Genomic DNA, 26,426 nt, shown 5'->3' with positions numbered 1-26,426 from the left:
TTTTTTCATGATTAGATTTTTATTAAGGCCGCGTCGAATTAGTACTGCTTTTCAGCTCTCGACACCATACGAAATACACTGGGTTACAAATTTATTAAGGCTGGTTGCTAAAACCTTTTTAACTAAAGTTTAATATCCATGTCACTGCTTGACTTCAATACAAATTGTCAATGTTTAGATTAGCTTGAAAAGTAGTAGGTAGGTATTTATTCAAAGATTGATATGGCGTCGGCCTTTACAATCATGCATTCATTGATTTCATACAAACTTGCATTCAGATAAACATACATTATTTCATCTTATATGTAGAATTTGCTAAAGTATGTCTTTAGTTGTGGGCATTATCCACAAATAGCACCCGGCATCCCAATACTGGCTAATTACACACTATGACAAATATAGGACAAAATCAAATGATAAAATGTATGTAACAGTAAGGGTGTAGAGGAAAAACCGTGGTGGGCTCGGAAAACCCCTACATGCATTGGGAAGGTGGCCCAATACACCATTCGGCCCGTTACTGCCGGACATCAGGTAGGCAAATGTATGGCAGTGATACATAGGCAGATTCCGAGGGGTGGTGGTGATAACCAAATGAGGGTGGCATCTGCATGCGGAAGCAGACAGCTGAAGGTTGTTGGGCGGGGCTGTCCACGGACCGTGGGATCTTGCCCACGTCCCCCATGGAAGCCGTAGCCGGGGCCGATGACCCCCCCCACTTGCCCCTTCCACCATCACAACACAACCGGGTCATGGGACCCCCGTAGACCCAATTATGCTGCCATCCGTCATGCACGACCCCCTCCCCCACTTTTCAATCAACCACTCCCAACGGCCAGCACCCCGATATACCAAACAAAAACCTACCTCGGGAGTCCCTCTAAAGCGTAGATCCTCCTGTGCAAAGGGTCCTGGGAATCCATCTTCGCCTGATGGCTCAGCTTGTCGTTGCTGGGACGGGTGTGGCAGGGGGTGTCACTAGGCACGCAGATTGGGGGTGTGAGTGGACGAGGCTCACGTGACGAAAAAGCCTTAAGACACACTTTACTCGCCCTGGCACACCCGCGACCCAGATGGAAGAGAGGAGATCCAGATGCAGAGCGAGAGAGAGATACGTGTTGCACAGAAGGAGGCTAAAGAGGAACTTAGCTTGAAAAGTATCCACTCCAGTAAATTCCTATCTTGAAATCATTTGTTTATCAATATGGACGCATCATTATATGTTTTTCGCTTAGTTGACATTTTCTCGCACTGCATGATCACCTTAATCCTGCCTAATTCCAGCATGAATTTCATTACATTGCACCCACTATAAGAGGAAGGGGTGCGGGGAGAAATTAAGGGTTCCCTATTTAAATATGTACTTATCCAAAACCATACAAACCTCGATTACCAGACCCTTTACCATTATCCCCTCGTGATTCCAGCTCTAGTCCCTTCCTGATGTGGTCGACATCCTAATATGGTGGGTGTGGTTGTGATGATGATGATAATGTGGGGATGACGATTTGTGTGCACTAATAAATATGTTTGATGAGACCGGGGGATTATTTTACGGAGCACATTTTATTACGACTGCTCTCTCCAGCCGCCACTACCCGACTGACTCTCTCTCTCTCGCTACATACAATGCTTCTTTCTCATTGTCCACTCTCTCCATACATCTATATTACATTTATCATGACTATACTTATGTTACTGCATATACTATACTAAGAAGGACCATGTCCTGATAACTATTAGTTTATGTTGAAGATCCTGGGCTATTCGAATATAAAAACAACGAAACGTATTCCCATTCGCAATTTATTTTCAACAAAGTAACATTCATCAGACGAAAGCCGGACAAATCGTGTTGTTGGGCTACAATTTTTGCAGAGACTGGATCTGCCTTTTACACGAGAGGTATGCCATTTTCACGAATATTTTCAAACATCATGGGAAGTAGTGGGCCTGCTTATCTTTATGGCAAATTCGAAACAAACAAAAATTGGAAACCAATTGGGAAACATTTACAAAATGATGTTAAAGACGGATCTTACTTTTATAGGAAATCGAGAATTCTGTCTCTGAGGATGTTCCAGTTCCGAAACTGCATCGATACAACTTAATCGATACCATCGACAGGAAGGAATCCTTAACCCAAATCCAGTGCCTGCTCAATTGGTACAAAAATTTACAAAGTTTGCAGAAATTTCCTGTTCACGAGTAAACCTAGCCAGATGGCCCTAATTAACCAAAATGCTGACCAGGTCGCTACGACTTTTAACCAATATTTTTGGTCATTTGGATACTGGATGGATGATGTCCAATTCGAATACAAGTTTAGCACAGATTTTGGAAAAATGCAGACGAAATACTTCTTCGCAACACATTATCAGGATTGCTTTTTCTATCGCGGACAATTCAACAGGCTCGGAGGATTTCATCGCGTACACGATAATCTCAGAAACACTGTACAATTTAACGATCGCGCAAAGGATCTTTGTTAATGATAAGTACCTGTATTTTGGGTCGGCAGCGTTTGGATATTTACCCGGGAATCATCAGATTATCCATGTGGGTAGGAAATCTTGTAGTTTCATTTCGTGTTACGGGATCCAACATGAAATGTCGTACGAATTGTATACCCAGCCGTTCGATAGTGGTGTTTGGTCTTTAATATTTCCTGTTATCCTTACGTTTATTGGAATGACTTGGGCAACGAATTGGCTCTTTGAGAATGAAGGAGAACAGCCAACCGGTATTCACGTTAGGGCATCAATTTTTGACATTGTAATTGTGTCATTTTCAATTTTATTTGAAATTTCGCTGTTATCTGTGTTTAAGAGGGCCATCCCTGGTTATTTGAGTGCAATTTTTCGGCTCTGGGTAGCTTTTTTTGTCGTAATTAGCAACATGTGTAAAGATGTCTTTACCTCAGAAGTAATCAAGCCATTTCGAAGAAATCCATCATGGTCTTACATTTATTATCTTGACCAGCTAGGATTTAAATTTCTCCTTCCACTTAAATCGGTCCCAGAGTATGAGCAATGGTACTAGAATGGGACACGAGCCAATACAATTTTATCTGTCGAATTTGCCGGCAAATTGCATGAGGCTGCAGGGTATGAGGGAAATCTAACCCGCCTGGCGGGCTACAGGCGGGTCGGTAGTGGCATTCTTCGTGGCGATCCGGCCTATTCTAACACCAGGTTTGCGAAAAAAGCAAGGCGAATTTGGCAAAAGGTGCATTATAAATAAATGGCCGCATGATTTATACACAAGTTTGTCGAAATGTAGTGAGAAATTTGCGTACGTCGACTATACTGAAAATATTGTTGAGATTTTGCCCTTTTTTAAACGATAACGATGACGGATTATCTTTCTTAAGGGAGCAGATGCTGGAGTTCTTTCATATCGGGTTGGTTTTCAGGTTGATTCGACGGACAGGAAGAATTTTGTGTATGGGCAGTTGAAGGGTTTAATTTCTTCTGGGATTTATTACTGGCGGGAGAAATATTTTAAGAAAACGAGATGGAAAAAGGTATTCATGTACTATGCGAACTGGATAAAACCGATTGTTAATGAGCTAGACAAGAGAGATTTTAGGGCAAAGTTTGTCACATGTGTGAAATTTGGGGGTACTGTTGTGCTGTGTAGTCTGGTATGTTTTTTTGAAATTGGGAAGAAATTAATGCAGGGATATTGCATAACGTGGATTTTTTTTGTTTAGTTAGTATTTAGAACAGAATAAAGGTTTGTCGCAAATACATTTTTTCAATGGAAATTAGTTTTCAAATAAAACTGGAGTGGGTTTTAAAGTTTTCAAGCCTAATTTTTAAACGCTGTTAAATATTTTCGGTACACCCTAAATAATTGTGGGCAACTCGTCACCAGCGGATGGCAAATTTGGGGTTATGGTTGCGTAATTTGTAGTTTGTCGTTGCTTTTCAAAATTGGAAGGCTTCATTAACAAATTATTGCATGTAGATTTGCATGACGGCGTTACAAAAATATGGAGTTTGGGAACAATTTGTATGGCAAAATTATACATCATTGAGAAACTCTGTTAATCCCAACAGGATTATGATCCTCTGGTTTTTTTACCAACATATTTAGGTTTGTTATAAACGTAACAATTATAAATAAAATAATTAGCTTAAATCCTTTCATTAATAGAAAATGTGAATGAAAATTTCAAAACTCTAAAAAACTAAAACTATTGTCGACTCTTGTTAAGATTGAAGTAAATAAAGTTGTAAATTTCAAGTTTACTGCTTGGACGAAGTTCAAGCCTAGTTTGATTGTTTGGTTGCGTAATTACATAATTTTTAACCACATTATGCGCTATAAAATTTATTTTATCAGAATGAATTTCATTTAATAATTATCCTCCTTTCACAGCCACACCATTTGTGTTTTTCTCAATCCAGTCCAGATAAGCGGATATTTTCGTGTACACGCCCGGATACTCCCAAGAAGCGCATCCAATACCTGAGAAAATTATTTGACCATTAGGCGAGCTTAATAAGTAAATTATGTCACACTTTCTAGCATGGGCAGGATAGGGGGATAAAGTAATCTAAGATTATACCATGGAAGGTCGCAGTTACTTGACTTGAAACAAAAAATTAGCAGCTTTAAGTTGAAGAATTTGCATATTTTTATGTCCAAATTTGAAATCAAGTTGAACGAGCGATCTTGAAAGAGAGCGATTTTGAAAAGCAAATGCTCCCTTAGTTTCAATTTAAATTACTTACTAAATCTAGAATAATCTTTGATCTTTAAACTGGATTTACTTAGCACATTATTTTTAAGAGTGTAATGTCACGTACCATACGAGACGATCCCTACGACCGTGTAGTCCCCCGTGTTCTTCCCGGTGTGCAGAGGACCCCCAGAATCCCCTTGACAACTGTCCTTGCCCCCCGCGCCGACGCAAATCTGTCCCTTCGCGGCATACTTTAAGGGGGTAGGTTGATACGCCTTTTCGCAAACGGAGTCTTCCCTTAGTTTGACCCCGACCTTGAGCAGGACGTCGCTTCCCTGCGCATTCTCCCGAATAGCGCCCCACCCGCAGACGACCATGTCTTCGGTCGTCTTCGTTTCAGCCGTCGCGATGCGGGCCGGCTTAATGTACGGGGTACTAAAGTTTAGCGGGGTTTTTACCCGGTAGAGGGCAATGTCGTGCAGAAACGTGGACCTGGAGTGATGTATTTAATGAAATATTGAGAAAATTCATGTTAGTATTGATAAATTTGTAAAATTAGGAAATTTCCCACATTTTGAAATCCTTGTGCGGAATGATTTCCGCAACTTTGACGATTTGTTCGGTGCCTTCATCCCCGCTTTGGATGTGGTCCCCCACAACGACGGTCAGGTGGGTGGGGTCCACTCCCGTGCAGTGGGCCTGTTGGTGAAGGACTTGTTAAGTGCCTGTTTACTTTCATTCATTTGACTGATTATGATAATGAATTAAAATGAATTTCCTCTCATTTAAATTAAAATGACTGAAGGATTCCGTCATTTCGGATGAATAATGAAAGGGTTTCTCACTCTTTTCATTTTTCACTTTATATGCTTAATACTTGGAGGTGAGCAGGAAATGAAGTCCGATGAAGTGAAATGAAGTCAGATGAAGTGAATTTGATCGAAAAAGACTGAATATGAATGAAAATCTTCAGTTGAAAATGAGGATGGCTGACTTTGGAAGACAAATTATATTTTTGAACAGGTATAGTTATCAAAAAAGATGATAAGATAAGATGACCATGATGGACAAAGGAAAGCTGTAGTAGATAGGATGTGTACACAAGTAGAGAGTGTAGTTTTTTTTGCGGATTGAATCTCTACTTTTGATTAAAAGGTATTGAAAGGTGTTGATGTACATGATAGAAAAACTCCAGGGAGAGAGAGAGCAATTATAAATATGTAAAATACAAGAGGCGAGTCAGGTCAAAGATTCTGAACCTCTGCCCGACCCGGTTATTTTTCTGAAGCCCGGGTTCTACAGTGACGGGATGCACTTTTAATTTAGTCCACACAACCCTTTTTAACTTGTAGAATCGTAAGTTGTGCAGAATAATTTTGCAAACGATAACTGTTTCCTGTATTACAAAATAAAGTTACAAACCTTAATCTCAGCAAGTTTACAAAAATTTATACCTGTAACCTAACTTTCCTTCAAGATCTTTATAAAAAGACGGCAAAGTTACGAATGTTACGAATGATGCCAAGTATGCCGTGTAATTGCGTCTAGTTTTTGACGGCGTTACGCAAAAAGAGTACGACTTGCCGCTCCCAAGATGTAATTTTCGTTGAGGATGGTTCCCGCGCAGAAGAGTTCGCCTTCAAATTGGAGCAGAGCCACCCAGGGAAATTCCCCCTTTCGGGCTTTATATCCCCCCACGATCCGACCGATTCGGGTCAGGTTTTTCCTGAGAACTTCAACCTCCCCGGTTTCCTCGGCTGTCAGAAGTACATAAAATCAAAGTTTATACATATATAAATTAAATTTGTTTTAATTTAAAAAAATTGATTTTTTGGGTTTCGATAATTTTACAGTTTTATTTAAATTTGGACATTTTAAATAAAAATAAGTAAAATTTGTGTAAAGCTGAGTGCAAAAGTGGATGACACTAGTGTGAGTAAATTAAAAATATTACAAAGAGAAATAAATATGGCATAACAAATCAATTACTCTGTAAATGAAGCCACTTTTTCTAATATAACACCAGTGTCATCCATAGTAGCTAAAAATAATTAAAATTATAAAAAATATAAATTATAGTACAAATTTATAAAAAATTTGTTATTACAGTCGAGTTTTAATTTTGTTATTACTATTTTTTGTCTGGAAACTGCAGGACATTAAAGCAGTCTTTGACAACTTGTAAATGAGATGGGTACGCTTTGTAAGATCATTTTACGAACTTATCAAAACTAATAAACTAATCCAAACCTGCAAAAAGGTTGACCAAGTTTACAAAAATTTGCATGCTAAGATATTTTCTTTAGACGTAGATATTTGCAAAGTTTTGAAAACGTTTCTAAGTTTACACAATTTACAAAGTTTGCCACATTACCAAGGACTGCGTTTTTAGGATTTTAATTTTCGCTTAGTTTTATTCCCCAACGGTACTTTGTTATTTTTTTACACACCTGTAATTATGACAAATTGAATCCCAATAAGAAGCAGGCAGGCAATTTGGAGTGTTCGCATTTTTCTGAAATTTCTAGTCTTTCTAAGACGGATTTTAATTGGAGGAACAGTTTCGTCGAAAAGCTTAGTTACATTACTTCACTTTTCAATCGATACAATTTTTATAGAAGAGCATAAATTTATCGTTCTGACGTAAATTCCCAGTTTTTTAATACTTCCTTTCAGATTTGAATGAAAGGATGAAAGCAACTGCTTAATTATTGCCCATTGTGAATTACTAAAGTTGTACGAGGGGCAGAACATGGAAGTATTTTTTCTCTTTCTTACAATTCACGCAGACCTTGATAACATTGGGGGACCTCAGACACACGAAAAAATTGTCGCTTAGAATTTCGCTTCGTTTTTCGGTTACTTCCTGATAAGCGAGCTCTGGGGTAAGTGAACAGAAACTCAACTAAGAAGTGGGGTTACCGTCGGTTAGCTTAAGTTGAAAAAAAAATTTTGTAATTTTCATAATTTTGGCCATGCTATCGATAAGCGAAAAACGAAGCGAAATTCTAAGCGACGATTTTTTCGTGTGTCTGAGGTCCCCCATTGTAAACTTGGGTAAATTCTTTAAACTACCCAACTTTTAGAAATACATATCTCCAAAGGAAATGAAATTGACGTACAAATTTTTTTACACATTTCTGGGAAAGTTCCCTTTCCATGGACATGCGCATAAGTGCAGCATTATAATTACGTACATAGGTACACATGTAGGGGCCGTTCATAAATTATGTCACGCGTGATGGTGTGGGTGTCTAAAGCTGCAGTGATTTCGTACCAATGTGACACACCTCAAAGGAGTGGAGGGGGCCTAGCAAATCGCAATTTTTACGTGACATAATTTATGAAAAGCCCCATATGTACTGGTGTTAAATCCGCGTTATGTAAACACGTGCGTATGGACATCCTGTGTTTGCGTCAATGAAATTTATCCTAATTTAAATATTTTAATGAAATTTATCTTTAAGCCGTAAAATTTTATTTGCATACTTCATCCTGATTTTATGCATGCATTTTGGTGACGCATTTACATACGAATACAGGCAGGGTAAGGCAAACCCCGGTGTTTTGCTATTGAAAACCCATACCCCGGGGTTTTAGCTGGGTTTTGCGGGTAGTCGGGGTAGTTGGGGTTTTGGGGGCAAACTGAGTCACGACCTCATGCATTAAATTTTGAAAAAAACTGTTTTTTGCAATTTCGCAACAAACAGCTTATTAATTCAAATTTAATAAATACTTAAATTGTAGAATTGTTAGTAATGTCCTACACGATGCTTTATTAAATTTGAAAACCCCGACTGCCCGTGGGTATTGCTCATTTGTGCTACCCCAAAACCCACCAATACCGGCAAAACCCCAATACTCCAAAAACCCGGGGTTGCATACCCTGAATACAGGCAACTCAATCACCAGCTTTATGACAGGAATTATGTATGTAATTTGATATAGATTGAGTACACCTATTTTCCACGGAGTAAAGTGCGCTTTATTAAAAAAATATCATAATCATGTTTTACGTAAGAAATGTCACAATTGTTTTGGATAAATTTCATTTAATAAACATGTATCATCCCTTCACAGCCACAATATTCGTGTTTTTTCAATCCAGTCCATATACGCGGATATTTTCGTGTACACGCCCATTTTTTCAACTTTGACCCCAAATACTTTGACAAATTCCGACCATCGCACAAACTGCCTCAAGAAACGTTGGTTGAATTGACTTGGACCACGTAATTTCAAAATTTCAACCAACTCGGAGGGCTACACGTCACTCCATCGCATTGTAAGTATGCATTTACCCCACCCCAAAAAAGTGAAACAATTTTATATCTCGGTAATGTCTTAACCGATTTTTAATAAATTTTGCACCGATCATTCTTACGGGATTAGAACCGATGTGCAAGTCGACTTGGCGAATTTTTGATTTTACCTGAGTTATGAGGCAATAAATGCAAAAATTTGCACCTGAAAACACATTTCTTTATAGACTTCATTGGTGGTATAACTCAGCATTTTTGTTTATTGAAAACATTGCAAGCAAAGTCATTCCGGACATTTTTAGTGCAAAATGACCTAAATCGGTTGAGAAATAACGGAGTAATTCAATTTTGAAAATCAAAAATTTACTACAAATTTTCATGATGCAAATATAATGGCGGTTTTGCAGGGCGCATAATGTCATTAACAACAAATTACAAGTTTTAAATAAACAAGGTCCCAAAAAATGGGAAATCTTAGTAAGGCAATGAAATCATAATTGATAAATAAAATTAGATTGTAGCATTTTTTCATTACCGCTCTAAATATATAAGTATTTTTTCGTTTTTTTTTACCATTTGAGTATTTAGGTGTAGTTGGCGTAAATGGAATCAAACCAGAGGTCCACGCCGACAAATTTTCGGCCGGAAGTTTTTAGTGATTTTCCCGCGGCGTCACAATGTTTAAGGAAATCAAGTTTTTCGGCGGCGCGGCGCGTTAAATACTACAGGCGTCAACCTCGGAATCAAACCACTTCAGCGTTTTAGTACACTCATGAAATACTACCAAGGTCTACCGGTTTATGTATGCATGATTATGGACAATCTTTAGTTTTGGGTTTTATGTGAAATTGAGTTATGTAAAAAGTTCAGGTATGCTAAATTGCGTTTATGCAATAAATAGTATATCATAACTGCGTTGTGTAAGTCTTTTATATAATTTCACGCACCACAAGTGACCAATGCGAAGGAGCGCAGATGCCTGCATAATTAACTAGATAGCGTTTTTAATAGTTGGTTAATTTTTATATTTAGTGTACAGAGTACCCGTTAGGTCCCAATACCCCCGACAGCTAGAATAATCACACACTGCAAATTATTTGGTGTAAATCCGGCGCGGTGTAGCCACATATGCACACGGCGCGGTAGCAATCCGGGTAAATTAACACCGGCGGTGTTGATATGTGGCTACACCGCGCCGGATTTACACCAAATTATTTGCAGTGCATATATGAATGAATGTGAACAGGTACATGGATAGGCCGCCCATGAAAATAAATTCAACATTGTACGAATTTATTCATCAGTTTTGATATTAATTATAAAAATCTCAATCCAAAATCTTGTAACTAATGGAGATTTAGGGGTTTTTCGCATTGAAAAATTTTTCATTGTAAATTGCGTCACATTTATGCCACCCTGTACAAAAAGAGACCAATTTTGTGATTAAAATTATAACATGACATTTAAGCCACCCTGTATTTAAATATGACAAACCGGATTCGCTATTCCTCTCCCACTACAAAGTCCAATCTCCCCATCATGCTGTTCCTGGTGCATTTATCCATCATTTTAAGTTGACCGTACAGGGTGGCGTCGGTTATTTCCAAATATTTTACGACCTCTTCGTCGTCCTTAAATTGTGCCATAATCTCTTCCCGCAAGACCAAGTGTTCCTCCACGTCTTGCCTGTAATAGGACAAGATGCAAATAAAATTTTATCATATATCGTCGGACTAATTCTAAATCCACCTAACTGCATTGTCATCGTTATTCTAAAACCAAGTATGTGTACCCGCTTCGTAATTCTAAGACTACGTAAGTGCAAAACTAAAACAAGGAAAATAACCTACCTGAAATTCCAAAATAGTATGCAGTTAATTTTCATATTTATGTATATGAACTTTTTCAAATAATTAACTGCATATCATCTTAGAATTGCATTTAGCTTATTTTCCTTGTTTTTGTTTTGCACTGACGCAGTCTTAGAATTAGACATAGACGTGGCTTCAGAATTACGAAGCGAGTGCACATATATGGTTTTAGAATTACGTAAGTTGCAGTTAGGTGGTTTTAGAATTAGTCCGAAGATATGTTTTACATGTTAAAAAAAAGAGTTTTTTCCTCATATTTTTGCAAAAACCGGCTTACTCGTGTAGTTTTATCTCCCTCGCCAACACCTCGTCCAACGTTTTTCCCGCCGTCATCTGCGTAATGACATGGTTTATCTCGCCATTCACCAAGTCTCTCTCCAGCCCGACCATATCGTTCTGCATGACCCCCACCATCTTGGCCATGTCTTGATACCGGACGAAGAGTGGGTGCATTTTAAACTTTTCCGAGAGACGGATCCCATCCCCCCAGGCGAACAGGCCAATCACCGCCGTCATCGCTAACTGTTCCCCCGTGAAGAACCGGGCCGCATCGGGATTAACCGAGTAGACCCGGCTGTGGCGCAGAGATTCGGCAAAGTATGCTCGGAACATGTAGTATTCATACATTTTTCGAGCTGGCTCCCGCCCTCCGAGGCGATCCAGGGATTTTAAAGTGTCCCTTAGCGCGACACAGATGCAGGCCAGCAAGGGCACTTCTTTCAAGGATTGTTCCAACTCTACCGATATTTCCGGGGTGTCCGTCTCACCGTTGGATTTGTGCCATTTGTCCAAAAGGAGCCGCATCACGGAGGCATGGCCGCTTTTATGGTGCCCTTCCTCCGCATTGGCATCCTTGACGTCAAACAGGTCGTCCAGAATGAACAGGATGCCACACATCTTGGTCACGGCGAAGTATTGCGGCGAGTCGATGGGTCCCGTGGGATAGTACCAGTAGGTGAAATCAACCCCGTATTCGGCCACTTTGGAAATTTCTTCTTGTGACACGACGCCGCCGAAGGATTGGGTGAGGAAGCTTTTAAATCTCCGCCGCATCCGGGGGATTGCGATTTCGTCGGTGGGCGTCATCTGGCGCATGTTCTGGTTTTAGAGGAAAGTTAGTTTGGCAGTGGGAATATGAGATTTGGTCAAAATCGTTGAGACCTCCCGAGTTTGACAAGTGGAGGGAACAATAGTTTGTGTAGAAAAAGTGGGAACCATTCTGCATAAAGCTTGTGACGGGTATGTTGTGCAAGAATGGTTCGGGAGAATTATGTATAATTCTGCGTATCTTGTGCACAAATTGTTTCTGGATACATTTTTCTGGATAGGATCCAGTTAATTCTATGGATTAAATCTGGCCAATTCTATGAATAAAATGGAGCAAGTTCTATGCATAAAATATAGCCAATTCTATGCATAAAATATAGCCAATTCTATGCATAAAATATTGCCAATTCTATGCATAAAATATAGCCAATTCTATGCATACAATATAGCCAATTCTATGCATAAAATATAGCCAATTCTATGCATAAAATATAGCCAATTCTATGCATACAATATAGCCAATTCTATGCATACAATATAGCCAATTCTATGCATAAAATATAGCCAATTCTATGCATACAATATAGCCAATTCTATGCATAAAATATAGCCAATTCTATGCATACAATATAGCCAATTCTATGCATACAATATAGCCAATTCTATGCATACAATATAGCCAATTCTATGCATAAAATATAGCCAATTCTATGCATAAAATATAGCCAATTCTATGCATACAATATAGCCAATTCTATGCATACAATATAGCCAATTCTATGCATACAATATAGCCAATTCTATGCATACAATATAGCCAATTCTATACATAGAATCCCTTAAATTTTCACTCGGGTCACCCAAGGAATATTTCGTGTAAAGATATACCACCAAGATATTTATCGATTTCTGACCCATCCTAGATATTAGTATGCTGAAATTATATCTTTAAAAATAATTGGCCGATTTTTTGAAATTACTTTTTCATACCAACATTTCTAAAATTGCTAAGGGGTCATCCACAGATTTTTCCTTACAATTTAAACGATAGCATAACCACATTATTTACCGTGTTTAACGATCAATACATATGTATGTCCTTTAAAATTGAAATTTATACACTCTTAGAAATTGGGTTACACTCTAAATAAAGTTGAGTAAAGCTAGTTGAGTAAATTAAAGTTGATCACATTTTCTACAACGTTGGACAAATTTTTTACTTGTTCAGGCTAAAAATTACACACGAGAGTTGTGTGAATCAAGTTTTATACAACATTGGACAAAATTCGACCTTTTTGTTCACTAAATGTAAAATTAATCAATGTTGGGTAATAAATGATTAAAAAGTTGGTTAAATTTTACTCAAGGGTTGAGTAAAATGTGCTCTCTCCATTGGGCGTATTTATCAAATACGTGCATGCCGTCAGTTGGTGACTTGTTGTCAGCAAGTCACAAAAGCAATGGCAGTAAATTAATTCTTCTTTTGGAAATTTACTAAAAATACTCTACGATTAGAAAAAATTCTTCAAATTACAATCTAATATGGAGATAAATTCAAAGGTAAGGCTTTTTTATTTATTTTTGGCACATTTACTCATATTTTCGAATAATTTTCATTCACATATTTATTTGTACTTATATTTTTACAGATAACGATGTTGAAGACGGTTTTTTGTAAAGTTGCTGGACGGTGCCGCAGGTTCAATAGAATAACGTCTGTTAGCAGAAAAAATCTCATCAATTGATCACCAATTTAAATTAATCACAATAGCTAGAAGATTTGTAGGTCACTCAAAATTTTAGTTGCATGTCTTTAGTAGTTTCCGAAGTAATACTTATATCTAAGTAACATTACAAAAATTAATGATATTGTACACACTTTATAAAATTATTAGCAGAATTTATAAAATGTAAAATGAGAATAAATTATAACAAATAAAGTGTACGTTTTAATGAGCCAAATAAAGTATTTCGAACAGGATAAAAAGCAAATTTTGATCAACAAAAAGTAAATTTTAATCATTAATTGATCCTTTTTTTAGTAGCTAGTTGAGTAAAAATTCCGCAACTTATAGAGTAAAAATTCCACAACTTGTTGAGCAAAAATTACTCAACCAGGTTGAGTAAAATTTAACCACGGGTTGTGTCATCCTCTTTTTTACCCAATGTTGGACAAAATTTTACACAACCTTGTAGAAATTTTCTACAACTTTGTTTAGAGTGTACAATTATAACCAAAAAGTAAACATTTACTTTTATTTATGTGACTCTATCGCCGTGGTTATGAATATGTCATCGGGTGCTTACGATTGTCACCGACAAATTATGAAGTCTCATAAAAGGTATTAAATTAACACCAGAGCTAATAAAGCTATAACCAGTTGGTGACAATTTCATAACCACGGCGGTAGAGTAATATACGTTTACATTTTGGTTATAATCGTAACCCCATTTCTAAGAGTGTACTATAATCTGTACCTTCGGAGTGTAGTAAGGAATTGTAACTTTAGTTGGTCCCAACTTCTTTAGGGAGTCTGCCACTGCCTGGGGTATTTTAGGACTGATGTCTATCTTTGAAAAATCGTAGGTCCACGATACCGACAAGTGGCGGGAACCTGGGGGAAGTATGAATTTATCCATGACTGTTTTTCTCTAGACCCAAACGAGGACTGTGGTCGAGAAGAAGGCGGAATCACGTAGTCCAATCCTTTCTGCACACGCTCCATTGAAAAAAAAACAGAAATATAGTTGCGAAACAACTAAGAAATCTGTCCGTCGAGGGTAAAGTAGTGGCGTTATGCAAATATAAATATGTGCTGGTGAAGTTGCGAAATATTGTAAATATGTTCTGTACAACAAGTTTTGCAATAATTTCTAAACAACCTTATTTGTTCACTTGGAAGCTGTCCGTGGGAAAGCGTAAATTGTAGGAAACTCAAAATGTTGGTGTCAAGTGTAACTCTCGGATTTGATTGAATTTTTAAGATAATGTGCTCCTATTCATTACAAGCCACGTTTCTTGAGGCAGTGTGTGTGACGGTCGGAATTCATCAAAATATCGATGTCAAAGTTGAAAAATGGGCGGTTTTCCCCTTTGGAGTGCAATTTGCTTCCTCAATTTGAACCAATTTACCCATTTTTTTCAAATTTGACCTCAATTCATTTGACAAATTCCGACCATCGCACAAACTGCCTCAAGAAACGTGGGTTGTATTGACTAGGACGACATAATGGAAGTACATATTTCAACTAACTCCGAGGGTTACACTTCACACCTTCGCATTATAAGTTTTGTGACAGGTCTCACCGTCATCTACATATATTAAATCCCGACACGATGTATGTTGCCGTATAATAAGAGATAAGGCGATAGTGGAATATGTGTATATTTTATGTTTCCTGGAGTTTATGTACTTGGTAAAAAATTGTATTCACACGTGTCACAATCAATTTAAGGAATCTCTCCATCGTGATTAAACATACGATGCGCCTTTTATTATGAAAGCTTGCCATTATTTTTGAAACTTAATGTATGCAGGATTATCATGCCATAAAATGGTGCTAAACGTAAAGAATTGCTTATACGCTCTAAATAAAAGTTGTGCTAAATTTCCCTAAGGTTGAGTGAAAAGGGGGATGACACAACAGTTGAGTAAAATTTGTCCGACCGTTGGATAAATTTTGCACAACGTGTAGTTAAATTTTGCAAAAGTTGGGTAGATTTTGCACAACGATTGGGCAAATTTTACTCAATTGTTGTGTCATCCTCTTTTTCACTCAACGTTAGGGAAATTTAGCACAAGTTTGATTTAGAGTGTGCCAAATGAGTTTGCGGAAAAAGCTAGATTTTTGCTTTATTGCCTTTTAGAATTTCTTTTTGCCTGTTTGTCAGCATGACTAGGGCGGTTGTGGGAAGGAAGAAGGACTTTTTTAATAACAACATAGATTGAATTGAAACTTTGGGATTTTGTTTGTGGTCAGGCATAGGTCACACGGTCAAAAAATATTTTCACATATTTTACATATGTCGAGGTTTTCATACATACACATGAATATGTTCTTACATATTTCAACGATTTTGCCAAAAATGTATATATATATATTTGATACATAATAGAGGTGAGTCGGGCTCGGGCTTCAGTCGGGCTAGCCCGAGCCCGCCCAGGCCCAACGGGCTTTGGGCGGGCCGGGCTTTTGAGTTTGGCCTTTGAATCGGGCCGGGCCTGGGCGGGCTTTCAAAATATCCAGCCCGACTCACCTCTAATACATAAATATGTTTTTACATATTGCGGCAATTTTTCCAATATTATATATTCCTTTCGAAAAATCTCAGAAATTCACAATACTTGAATAATTTCGATAATCGTAGGAATGACCCAAGAACATTTGGAAAAGTTGTTAGTATATCACTCTGAAATGTAACTTGCTGTCTTTAGCAGACCAACACATTTAATTTAAAGCAATTTAGAACGAATAAAAGATATGTTTTATATACAAATTTTTGACTATTTGATTAAAAATTTTACATACATATTTCGCAGTGATTCTGCTGTTATATAACACCTGCACGAAATTAGTGCACGAAAATGTTTTTAAACGTTTAATAACACCCACTAAAAATCTGAAGAAGTGCATGAAAATGAAAGAATATGCACGAAAATTATTTACATGCAAATAATATTTCATTTTTCGTTTTGAAAAATGAAATATATTTTTTTTACTAAATAATACTAAAATGGTGAGGAAAATATCATAAATAGCACATCGATTTCTCCATTAATCAAATATTCAGTGAAATTGCATTATTCCTATGTTATTTGCATGTAAATTATTTTCGTGCATTTTCGTGCATTTTCATGCACTTTTTAAGATTTTTAGTGGGTGTTATTAAACGTTTAAAAACATTTTCGTGCACTAATTTCGTGCAGGTGTTATTTAACAGCAGAAACACTGCTTTAGAGTGTGTGTACTACCATTAAGGCTGTACATACATCCTGAAATGTGTATTTGCTAAACTTTTAGAATATGCATACACTCTCAGTAATTTTTCGATGATATTGTTACCGGCAGAGGTACAATGCAGTTCTACCGCTTGGGTAATTATTTATCACCGAAAGGTAACGTATATACACAGGCTAAATCCCGCCCAGCCTCGAATGTCAACGCTCAGGTAATAAAAATACTACTGATACCGGAGGCAATTTCTTACCCACGGAAGACGATTTATTACTGTATTGTTACCACGCGGTAGAATTGCATAGTACCTCCGCCGGTAACAATATCCCCAAAAAATTATTAAGAGTATACATAATCAACAGACGGCGGATATATAAATATGTATTGCTAGCTTTTCATACCCAACTAGATCAAACTACAACTACGTTAACTAACGTTACCATGAATTCAAAAAACATAGTTTTTCATAGACGGTGTTCTGAAACCAATGCAATTTTGGTTAAATGCACATAAAAACTAAAGTAATAGATTTATTTAAACGAAATTTTGATGGGACAGAGACAAAGGCTGAAGGGAATTATTTTTTGCTTCGAATGGTCCGTACACCTCCTTCCGCCTAATCTTGAGAAGCATTTGTCGGGCGGTCTCCATTAGTGCTTCGTCACCGTTTTTAGCTACCTTTTTTGGTGTTCTTGACCACATTTGGTGAAATTAGTTCAAATTTTTGCCTGCAACTTTTCGAATATGATATTCTTTCTTGTATAACGGCAAAAATTGTTCAATAAGTCCTGTATGGGGCAAATTTGGGAACGGCAGGCCATGAACGAAGCTTAACCTTTTCCGTCTACAAAGATTTCTTTGTTACTCTGGCTGTATGTGTGAATTTACTACATTATTGGAATTTGAAGTGGTTCAGTTTGTTTTGCAGACTATTTCAAATTATCGTTTGGACTTCTTAAATAGACCTAATTGGTCACGATTTTGGTAATAACGACCAGTTTACTACACGTTGACCAAGGCATTTAACCCTAAATCAGAGTTTATACGCCTCCGTGTTTGAATGTCGGATGAAGGCATTCGTTTATTAGCCGAATTTAGCATCCGCCAGACTTGAGACATTTATCCGATCCGAGTAAGCAATATATGGTCCTGTGAGACCAGTAGACTCATTTTCACTCGCTACGAATTTTTGTGGGGTGGTATCTAAATACCACCCCATAATACTTTCTCGAGTTTATGCGGTTTGGTGGCTCACGCGTCGTTTGGGATGCTGGGCCTTCAAACTCCATGGCATGAGTTCGAATGTTAACCATATTGCCTGATTTGTTGGCTGCAGAGTTGGTTAGCAAATTCCAGTTGAGTTTTGGAGCTGAAATCATCCTCCGTGGAAAAACTAATTAGCTAATTAGTCTGTCGATTTTGGGCACAGGTAAATTTTTCAGGCGGATTGTTGAATAACAGCCACTAGGATTTTCATGGTCCGTTTCTTGGGTATGGCTGGAACAGTAAATATGGCGAAGCATGTTTTTTGCTTAATTTTTCGACATGGTAATTTCATTTCATGGTAATTTTTCGACATGGAAGCATTTTTGTGAAAAACGACATGGTAATTTCTCGTGCCGCCAAATAAGACCGTTTTGGGGTCACTATTTTGGCCCTAGGCAACATCAAGCTATACTTCTGAAGCAGGTAAGGTCATATTTTATTCCCTAATTAACTTGCCGTGGTGAAATGTGGGAAAATATTTGGATAATAATTTCGCCCACCGAGTTAAACCACATGTTGCCAATACTTTTTGGAGGTTCGTACCTGACTCGTTTGGGTCAAACTCAAACTTAGAATTATGTCGGGATTCTTTAATTTAAATCCCAAAAATGATTATAATCGAACACTATATTAAATTTGCCAGGTGCCTGCAGTTTCAGTAAATTTGATAATGCATGTCAAATTTATAACCAATTTTATGCAGCTCTCGTTTGCGCTGCCAATACTTTTTGGATTGACTGTATGAGTGTGTTAAAAATTTTGAACCTCCTCGAAGATAAAATGCGTGCACATATAATATAAAATTCCAGTTGTTATAAAATTCCAAAGTTTTGTAGTACATACTACACACATATTTTGATTTATTTAAGCTTATACATTCTTGATAATCCGGTAAGGTCATGCAGGTAATGATTTCTCGGTAATTTGGTAATAATATTTTATCAGCTAGTAAAAATTCGTTCCCATGAGGCTAAAACTTTATTCCCAAGCCATTACCACACTGTACAACTTATTATTACCAGTTTGGTAGAGTAATATACTTGTGTTTTTCGGTAATGTTTATTACCAGATTATTTAGTGTACAAACATAAATCTGCTGAATTTAACGTCTGGTTCTCATTCATAATCCACCCAAATCTGCTCTGTCATTCCGTATTTGATTGAATCCCTGAAAACGTATATAGATCCGTGCAGGATGTTATCCATAAATTTGACATAATCGGAAATCCTTCCGTATTTTTCTCCAAACTCGGTTAAAACGTAGCGTCTAAGTTCTCTGTAATCGTTCACGGAATCCCTACGCAAAATAGGGAAAGCTAATTAGTAAAAACATAACCAATATGTACTGATGTGGATAAGACCAGAGCTGGGAAAATCTTGATTAAAATAGTTAAGATCAAGATTAAGATTGAGATTAATTAGTCTTAAACCATAATCTTAATCAATAAATTTAGTCATTTTAATCACTAATTTTAATCTTAATTTCGTACGTCAATTCAATCAGTACTAACTTTTGATTTTAATCTTCCACTTCATTAGGTATTCAAGCCTTCCATTTCTCAAACTCGATATGTTGGATTAATTAGTTGAAACATTGAATTGATACAGGTTTAAAACCAATTCAACATAAATAAATCATGAAAAAAATTAAATCAGTCGAAATTAACATTATTAATCAAGATTAATTAATTGTCAATCTTAATCCTAATCCATAACAGATTAATTAATCTTCATAATTTAATTAAGTAGTTGTGGGATAATTTTAATCTTAATCTATGGTTGGGGAATTTTTAATGTCAAATTTCAATTTTTAATTTCGAAATTGATTAATTTCCCAGCTTTGGATACGACTCACCGCAATAGATTAATGTTAATAATTTAATTTAGTAGTTGCGGATAATTTTAATCTTAATCTCAGGTTCAGGAATTTCTTATGTCAAATTTTAATTTTTAATTTCGAAATCGATTAATTTCTCAGGGCTCACCGCAATAGTTGGAGCTCTTCGTCCACTGCGTGGCTAAGAAGGGTTCCTTTTCTTAGCTTGTATAAAAAAATTGCTTCCCCCTCTCCGAGCAAGAGGTCCTTTTGCAGGCCGAGCAAATTATTCAAGATCCCGGCCAGCTTTTCCCCAATATCGTGCCATCTGATGAATACGGGGTGTCCCGATATTATTTGGGGTAACTCGATTCCTTCTAACATTCTGATGTAACACATCGTATCCGTGAAGCCGGTGGCCTGTGAAAATAATTATTTCAATGTCTTGTAACATCCCGAATAAATAAACAAGGTCCCCAAAAAGGAGAAGTCATTATGTACTATCAAATAATAATCAGGGTCCCGAAAACCCCTGGGTTTTTCTAGAAATGCCCAACCCTGTGGATTTTTCGAAGGTTTTTGGGATTTTTGTGGGTTTTTGTAGATAATGGGGCTGGTTGGAACAAAATTCCTAAAATTATACATAAAACTAATTCTATACTCGGGCTCGGCACAGACTTTTCAGAATTTTAATTTTTAACTCAAGCGTTCATGTTTAACAAGTAAAATTGAAATAAAACCAGGAATGGCATGCTAATTGGAAATTCAAGTCGCAGATAAAAGTGCTGAAAATTGCATGCTGAATCTGAAAATTAAATTTTCATTGACCTAAGTGACTTAAGTTAACTCCTAGTTTAAAGAGGCTTGTTTCAATCTGCCCAAAAACCCGAAAAAAAAACCGAAAAAAGCTCATTAGAGATGCCAGTTAGTTGTAAAAATGAGTTGTTCTTAAATTTACTGTAAATATTCACCGACTTGCGAAAAATTTAATTCATAAGTATTTTTGGACTCCGAGATAAGTTTGGGGTGGAATGGTACAACTTTCAATTAACATAAGAATTAATTTTAGACTAAACTGTTCATGAGTCGTAAATGAGTTGAAAATGAGTTTACGACAAGCTAGTTTAACAATTATCAATTTACAATTTTGTTCTTTCGTCGTAATTTGTACGATTTCATTCCAAATTTATCTGCAAATCCAAAAATGTTTATAGATTAATTTTACTCAAGTTGGTGAATATTTATAGTGCATTTAAGTCCAACTCATTACAACTCACTCGCAACACTAAATCTCATTAAACATTAGGTTTTTTCCGGATATTTAGTACCCCAAAAATCCCAACCCACAAAAACCCGGGGTAGCGAACCATGATTATAATCTACCCCTTATTTGTATCCGAAAATCACTCACACTAGTCCTAAAATAGCGACACGTATCCTCCGAAAATGCGTCCAGTTTGCCCATATTTTCATTTCTGAACGTCCACCTCGCAGACTCCGACGTTTTAAGGAGATTGAGTTTGTACCCTGACCACAATTTGTCAAGAGTAAGGTTTCCATTAAGGGTTTGAAGAATGATGAAAATCTCTTTCATCGAGTTCCCAATCGAGATTAAGAACGGGTGTTCTTTAAACACTTTCATGTCCATGGCCTTCGTCGTGAGATGTTTGGTGTCTGTAGAAAAATTAAGGGCACGTTTCTAAATAGGATTTACATACGTTCAATCACGGTTTTTCCGTATTGTCTACTAGCATATAAGCCCGTCTCTCGCCTGCCAAGAAGGCTGGAAATGTCTGTCGGTAACTGAAGTGAAAGCAAATGTTCCGCAACGGAAGAGAAGGGTAAGAATGTCAAGTTTCGAATGGGGCAAAAATTAAAAATAAATGTAAAACATTAAATGTTTGATGGTGGTTATCGGGCATTTAAGATTTGTAATTTATTTTATTTTGAATTCGAAACTGACTTTCTTTACTTTCACTTCCGTTGCCGACAAACATTTCCAGCTTATAATATGGATTTACATACTCCTTTGCCTCGAGATCGTATGGTGTCTTTATTAAGTAGCTTCAGCTACTTTATCCAAGACTTTGTCTGTCTGTACATATGTCTGTCCGCTTGTCAGCAGGATGACTGGTGAACGGATGGAGATAATTGAAATCGGTTTTCGACATGATATGCATGCCCCGGGAGGAGGCCCAATCAACTTGTTTGGGCCAACGGTCTTGGTGCCAGGGGGTGTGGTCGGGGCAAAATGAGATTTTTGCAGAAATGGTAGCTATGGATGAAAGAGCGAAATTAGATGCTCCCAAGTTGTGCCACACGCTCCCGCATACAGGCTGAGTGTTCGGGGCAAAATGAGATTTTTGCAAAAATAACATCTAGCAATATATAACAAAATATATATATATATATATAAAATAACATCAAATACGGTGAATTTAAGTGTTCCGGCGATGTAGTGGGAGCGGTTGGGGTGAAGTGAGTCAGAAGTTTACGATGGTTTATTGTGCATCTATGTCTATGTAGGTTGGGCAATAATTTTTATTAATCAGTCTCTCGGGTGCAGGTAACCATATGCAAGAATCAACCGCAAGAATTGGTTACATGCAGATAAATATTTTTTCCGCAGGAAATGCAAGAAATTGCGGAGTTCATGGCTAGATACGCTAGGGAGCAAAATTATTTATTCGGGTAGGACGAACCTCCAAATTCAAATAACAATAACTTAGTAGCGGGGCAAGTTATCGGTTTCAATTCTTTTGCAGTTTATGTATGCACCATTTAGTAGTCTTTCAGTTGTGTTAAACTTATGTTTGGAGAAGTTCAAATTTTCGTATAAACCTAAGAATATGGAAAAAAAGTCAGAAAGCCAAATTATTCGGATTTTTTTCTAAAAACCTTAATGTTTATAAAAATTGAAGTGATAATTGTTGTGCATCTTTAATGGACTATGTAATAATACTAGAGCATATTTTATAATATGCAGCGCGCCTTTCTTGTAGTTCTTCCCATTTTTTGCACCTGCTAGGGGCAGTGCAAGAAATGAGCCAAACCCGCAATAAATAAAACACTGGCTCTGATGTGTACCTACGTTTGAAATGTGAATAAAACAATTGTCCTTTTGTAAGAAATTGTTTAAGGCTGCCTGGGACACTGGCATAAAAATAATTTCTTAAAAATGATGTTTATTACGGCTCATTTTGGGACAGAATGGAAAATGGATTTGCAGCAGAAACGCATTTCCCACATATTTACAGATCCGTTTTCAAATCTCTCTAAAAATTAGCCCTTAACTTCATTTTTTAGAAATTCCCTGCCCCCAGGCACAGTTAATTCGGGGGTAAGACAATAATCGTCCTGAAAAATCCTGGTCATGGTGCGGGAGTAGGACAATTGTCGTTTCTGGAAGGTCATTGATTTTCTCTCCATAGAGAAAATGGGATGGAATCTAAGAGATTTCTCCTATGCCAACCAAATATTAAATTTGAGCATTTGCTTACCAAAAACTTGAATATTTCTCTATCTAGGGCAATGGTAAACTTTTGAATTTTCATTTTTTTTCCAGTTTTCTTAAAACTCTGGAATTTCTCCTCCCACAACACACTTATAACGTCCCTGAATTACCTAATGCATTTTCTTGTAGGCAATAATAATCTTTAAGACTTCTCGTAGCCAAGATAAGAATACAATGGAGAAGCAAAAACTTATGCGGTCAATATCCCAGCACTTAATGTTTGCCCGAGATGGCAATTTGAGACAAATATCGTACCAATCACGTCGTTTCCGGCGGTCGCTTCAAAAAGTTCCGCGACGGTGTTGCTACCCATCTCGGAGTATTGTTTTTTATTCGCCCCCTCTTCATCCCCACGGTCGGTGGAATAATCATCCAGGATGACGCCCATGATGAAGAAATAGCACAAAACCTGAAACTCTGTTGACGCCACGGGATACCTTGGAAAGAGTCGAGGTACGCAAGATACGGCTTGATTGGCTAATTTGTCGCCATATTTTTGCGTTACGAAGGTCCCATAACTATCAGAAATCCAGTCTTCCAAGTCATCCCTGACCGCACTGAGTTGTGGATTAGTTTCCAATATGGTGGAATTGTTGGGGGGCCTTTGGGGGAAAGAACTTATGTAATTAATTAATTAAATTTAATTAATTAATTAAATTAATCAGTTTATAAATAAGAAAATCCCAAATAATGCCAGAAATTTTTACCCAGCCGGGAATCGAACCTCGGCTTACTTGAATCATGTCAAGTGCTCTGACCACTGAGCTACTAAGGCAATTAGTAATATTATAGGGAATTGTAATTTAATTAATAATTAGCTTAATTATTAATTAAATTAATTTCAATTAAATTAACTTTAGTTAAATTAATTAATCAGATACGTAACTTTTTTTAAATAAAATAGTTCTTCAATTATTTACTATTGTCCCAATTTTGTGTAAATTAAATAAATTACTACGTTAATTAATATTTTTGACCCTCACCTATAAATTTCTGGAACAAAGAAGTCAAATTCTTTCTCAAGTTTCTTGACAGAATCCCACCCATTTTTCATCTCGGAGCTTATCTTCTCCGAAAGTGTTTCCAAATTAACAGCAAATTTTACCCGGCAGTTACCCAAATCGTCATTTTGGTTAAGCTTGTTTGAATCCATGGTGGAAATCTGAAAATATTTATGGTCAGATAAGTAAAATATCCACTTATCCTCTTCTGCTTCTTAATAAAGGCCGACTGAAAGAGTAACTTTGCCCCTACTTGTTTCACCCTTGTGGGATTGAGCAAGAAAATTGTGGCGTGGGAAAATGAATACCTTTTTAATCAGTTTATTCATACATACACTCTTAAAAATGAGGTTACGATTATAATCAAAAAGTAAACGTATATGACTCTACCGCGGTGGTTATAAATTTGTCGTCGAGTGGTTACAATTGTCACCGACTAATTACAAAGTTTCGTCGACTTGGTATTAAATTGTCACCAGAGCTAATAAATTTATAACCAATTGGTGACAAATTCATAACCACGGCGGTAGAGTAATATACGTTTACTTTTTGGTTATAATCGTAACCCCATTTCTAAGAGTGTACCCTTCATTCGGACACAGTTAAACTTTTATAGAAATTGAGAATTTTTGAAACACTGCAGGACTGTGAGTCTCAATTTTCATCAAGTTAGAATGCCGGAGGAAATTGAGACTGGCATTGCCGTAGTTTCTCAGAAGTCTCAATTTCTGTAAAAGTTCAACTGTGTCCGAATAGAGAGTAGGAAAGGAGGATGCTACACTGTAAATAATTTTGTAGCAGGTATTTATTACGAAGCGGTTACTGTATTTGAGTATACCGCCATGGTAATAAATTTATTACCCGGGGATAATTCCAGGTGCATTGTAGCTGTAATAAGTGTGTGCATACATATTTAGTCTGCATAATTGATTTGAAATCAATAGAAGGGTAAGAAAAACACCAGTGTTTTATTATTGAAAACCCATAGCCTGGGATTTTTTTGGGTTTTTCGGGGCACACTGAGTCACGACCTCTTGTATTAAATTCTTAAAAAATCTGCTTTTTCAGTAATTTCGTTACTTATTAATTCAATTTTAATAAAGAATTAATTTGTAGAATTGCTAGTGCTCTATTATCCAGGCCCCGTGCACTGCAAGGTGGCACCCTAGACAAAAAGATAATGGCGCCCTTAACGTGGTCGCATATTCGCAATTTTTTCCATTCGTGTTATATAATCGTATCCAAATTGGCCTTTTACACTAATGGCATTTGCACAAATCGGCACATTTGAATAAAATCTTTTACAAAATTTGCTACTTTTTCCCAACCTTATTGCTGAAATTATTGACACATTTGTGTTATGGAGATAAGGGGCAGATAACTGTTGAAACCTGAATTAGGCTCAAAAATATTTGGTGTGGAAGACCTTGAAGTACCTTGAGGTACTATGGTCCACTATTTTTCGGTAATGATTTAGGCGATGATTTGTCACCAATGGGAAATATGGCAAAAATTCGTGTATCAAACACACGTACACGTCGTCATTTACAAAATTCGATTCTTTGTGTAAACAAAATCCTGTATTCAGATAAAAATAATCAAGTTTTTTAGTAACGACGTCACGTGTTTTTGGTACACGAGTTTTTGACTTATTTCCCAATGATGACAAACCATTACCCAGAAATAGAGCACCATAGTACCTCCGCGGGTGACGATTTGCCTCAAAATTATTTACAGTGTAACAATGCGATGACGCCAGCGGTCTCGCTCCGATTTTGAGGAAACCAGTATAATTATGTAACCTTAGATAAATAATTAAACACAGGATTTTTCATAATGCTCGAAACATTGTAACGAAATTATATTAGCGAGAATTTCGATATTTACCCCGACATTTTTCTCACAAGGGAGAAAATTACAGATTCTTGGACACGGATTCCATCCTAATATCGTTTAAATTGAACATTATGCAAAAATCCTGAAACACGTGTTTAATTATT

General features: G+C 36.9%; 3 protein-coding genes across 3 annotated transcripts; all 3 read right to left on the bottom strand.

Annotated features, from left to right (window-relative positions):
• Positions 1–96: 96 nt before the first annotated feature.
• Positions 97–7,204, bottom strand: LOC110854437 (trypsin-1). The gene is made up of 6 exons (XM_022102874.2): positions 7,144–7,204; positions 6,278–6,450; positions 5,265–5,392; positions 4,818–5,185; positions 4,393–4,476; positions 97–1,414 (listed from the first exon to the last, which is right to left on the bottom strand). The coding sequence occupies exons 1-6, from the start codon at positions 7,202–7,204 to the stop codon at positions 1,365–1,367; spliced, it is 864 nt and encodes a 287-aa protein (XP_021958566.2). The 3' UTR covers positions 97–1,364.
• A 3,039-nt stretch (positions 7,205–10,243) lies between these two features.
• Positions 10,244–14,545, bottom strand: LOC110854636. The gene is made up of 4 exons (XM_022103100.2): positions 14,352–14,545; positions 11,104–11,924; positions 10,450–10,641; positions 10,244–10,371 (listed from the first exon to the last, which is right to left on the bottom strand). Exons 1-3 carry the CDS (start codon positions 14,511–14,513, stop codon positions 10,458–10,460), a joined length of 1,167 nt encoding a protein of 388 aa, XP_021958792.2. The 5' UTR covers positions 14,514–14,545; the 3' UTR covers positions 10,244–10,371; positions 10,450–10,457.
• A 4,484-nt stretch (positions 14,546–19,029) lies between these two features.
• Positions 19,030–24,677, bottom strand: LOC110854582. The gene is made up of 5 exons (XM_022103042.2): positions 24,409–24,677; positions 23,681–24,027; positions 21,323–21,585; positions 20,081–20,331; positions 19,030–19,392 (listed from the first exon to the last, which is right to left on the bottom strand). Exons 1-5 carry the CDS (start codon positions 24,576–24,578, stop codon positions 19,212–19,214), a joined length of 1,212 nt encoding a protein of 403 aa, XP_021958734.1. The 5' UTR covers positions 24,579–24,677; the 3' UTR covers positions 19,030–19,211.
• Between the last annotated feature and the right edge of the window lie 1,749 nt (positions 24,678–26,426).

The sequence above is a fragment of the Folsomia candida genome, unplaced genomic scaffold (assembly GCF_002217175.1).
Source record: "Folsomia candida strain VU population unplaced genomic scaffold, ASM221717v1 Fcan01_Sc010, whole genome shotgun sequence".
NCBI classification, from domain to species: domain Eukaryota; kingdom Metazoa; phylum Arthropoda; class Collembola; order Entomobryomorpha; family Isotomidae; genus Folsomia; species Folsomia candida.
The sequence above is the reverse complement of the archived record's forward strand: the minus strand, read 5'-3'. Positions and strand labels throughout refer to the sequence as shown.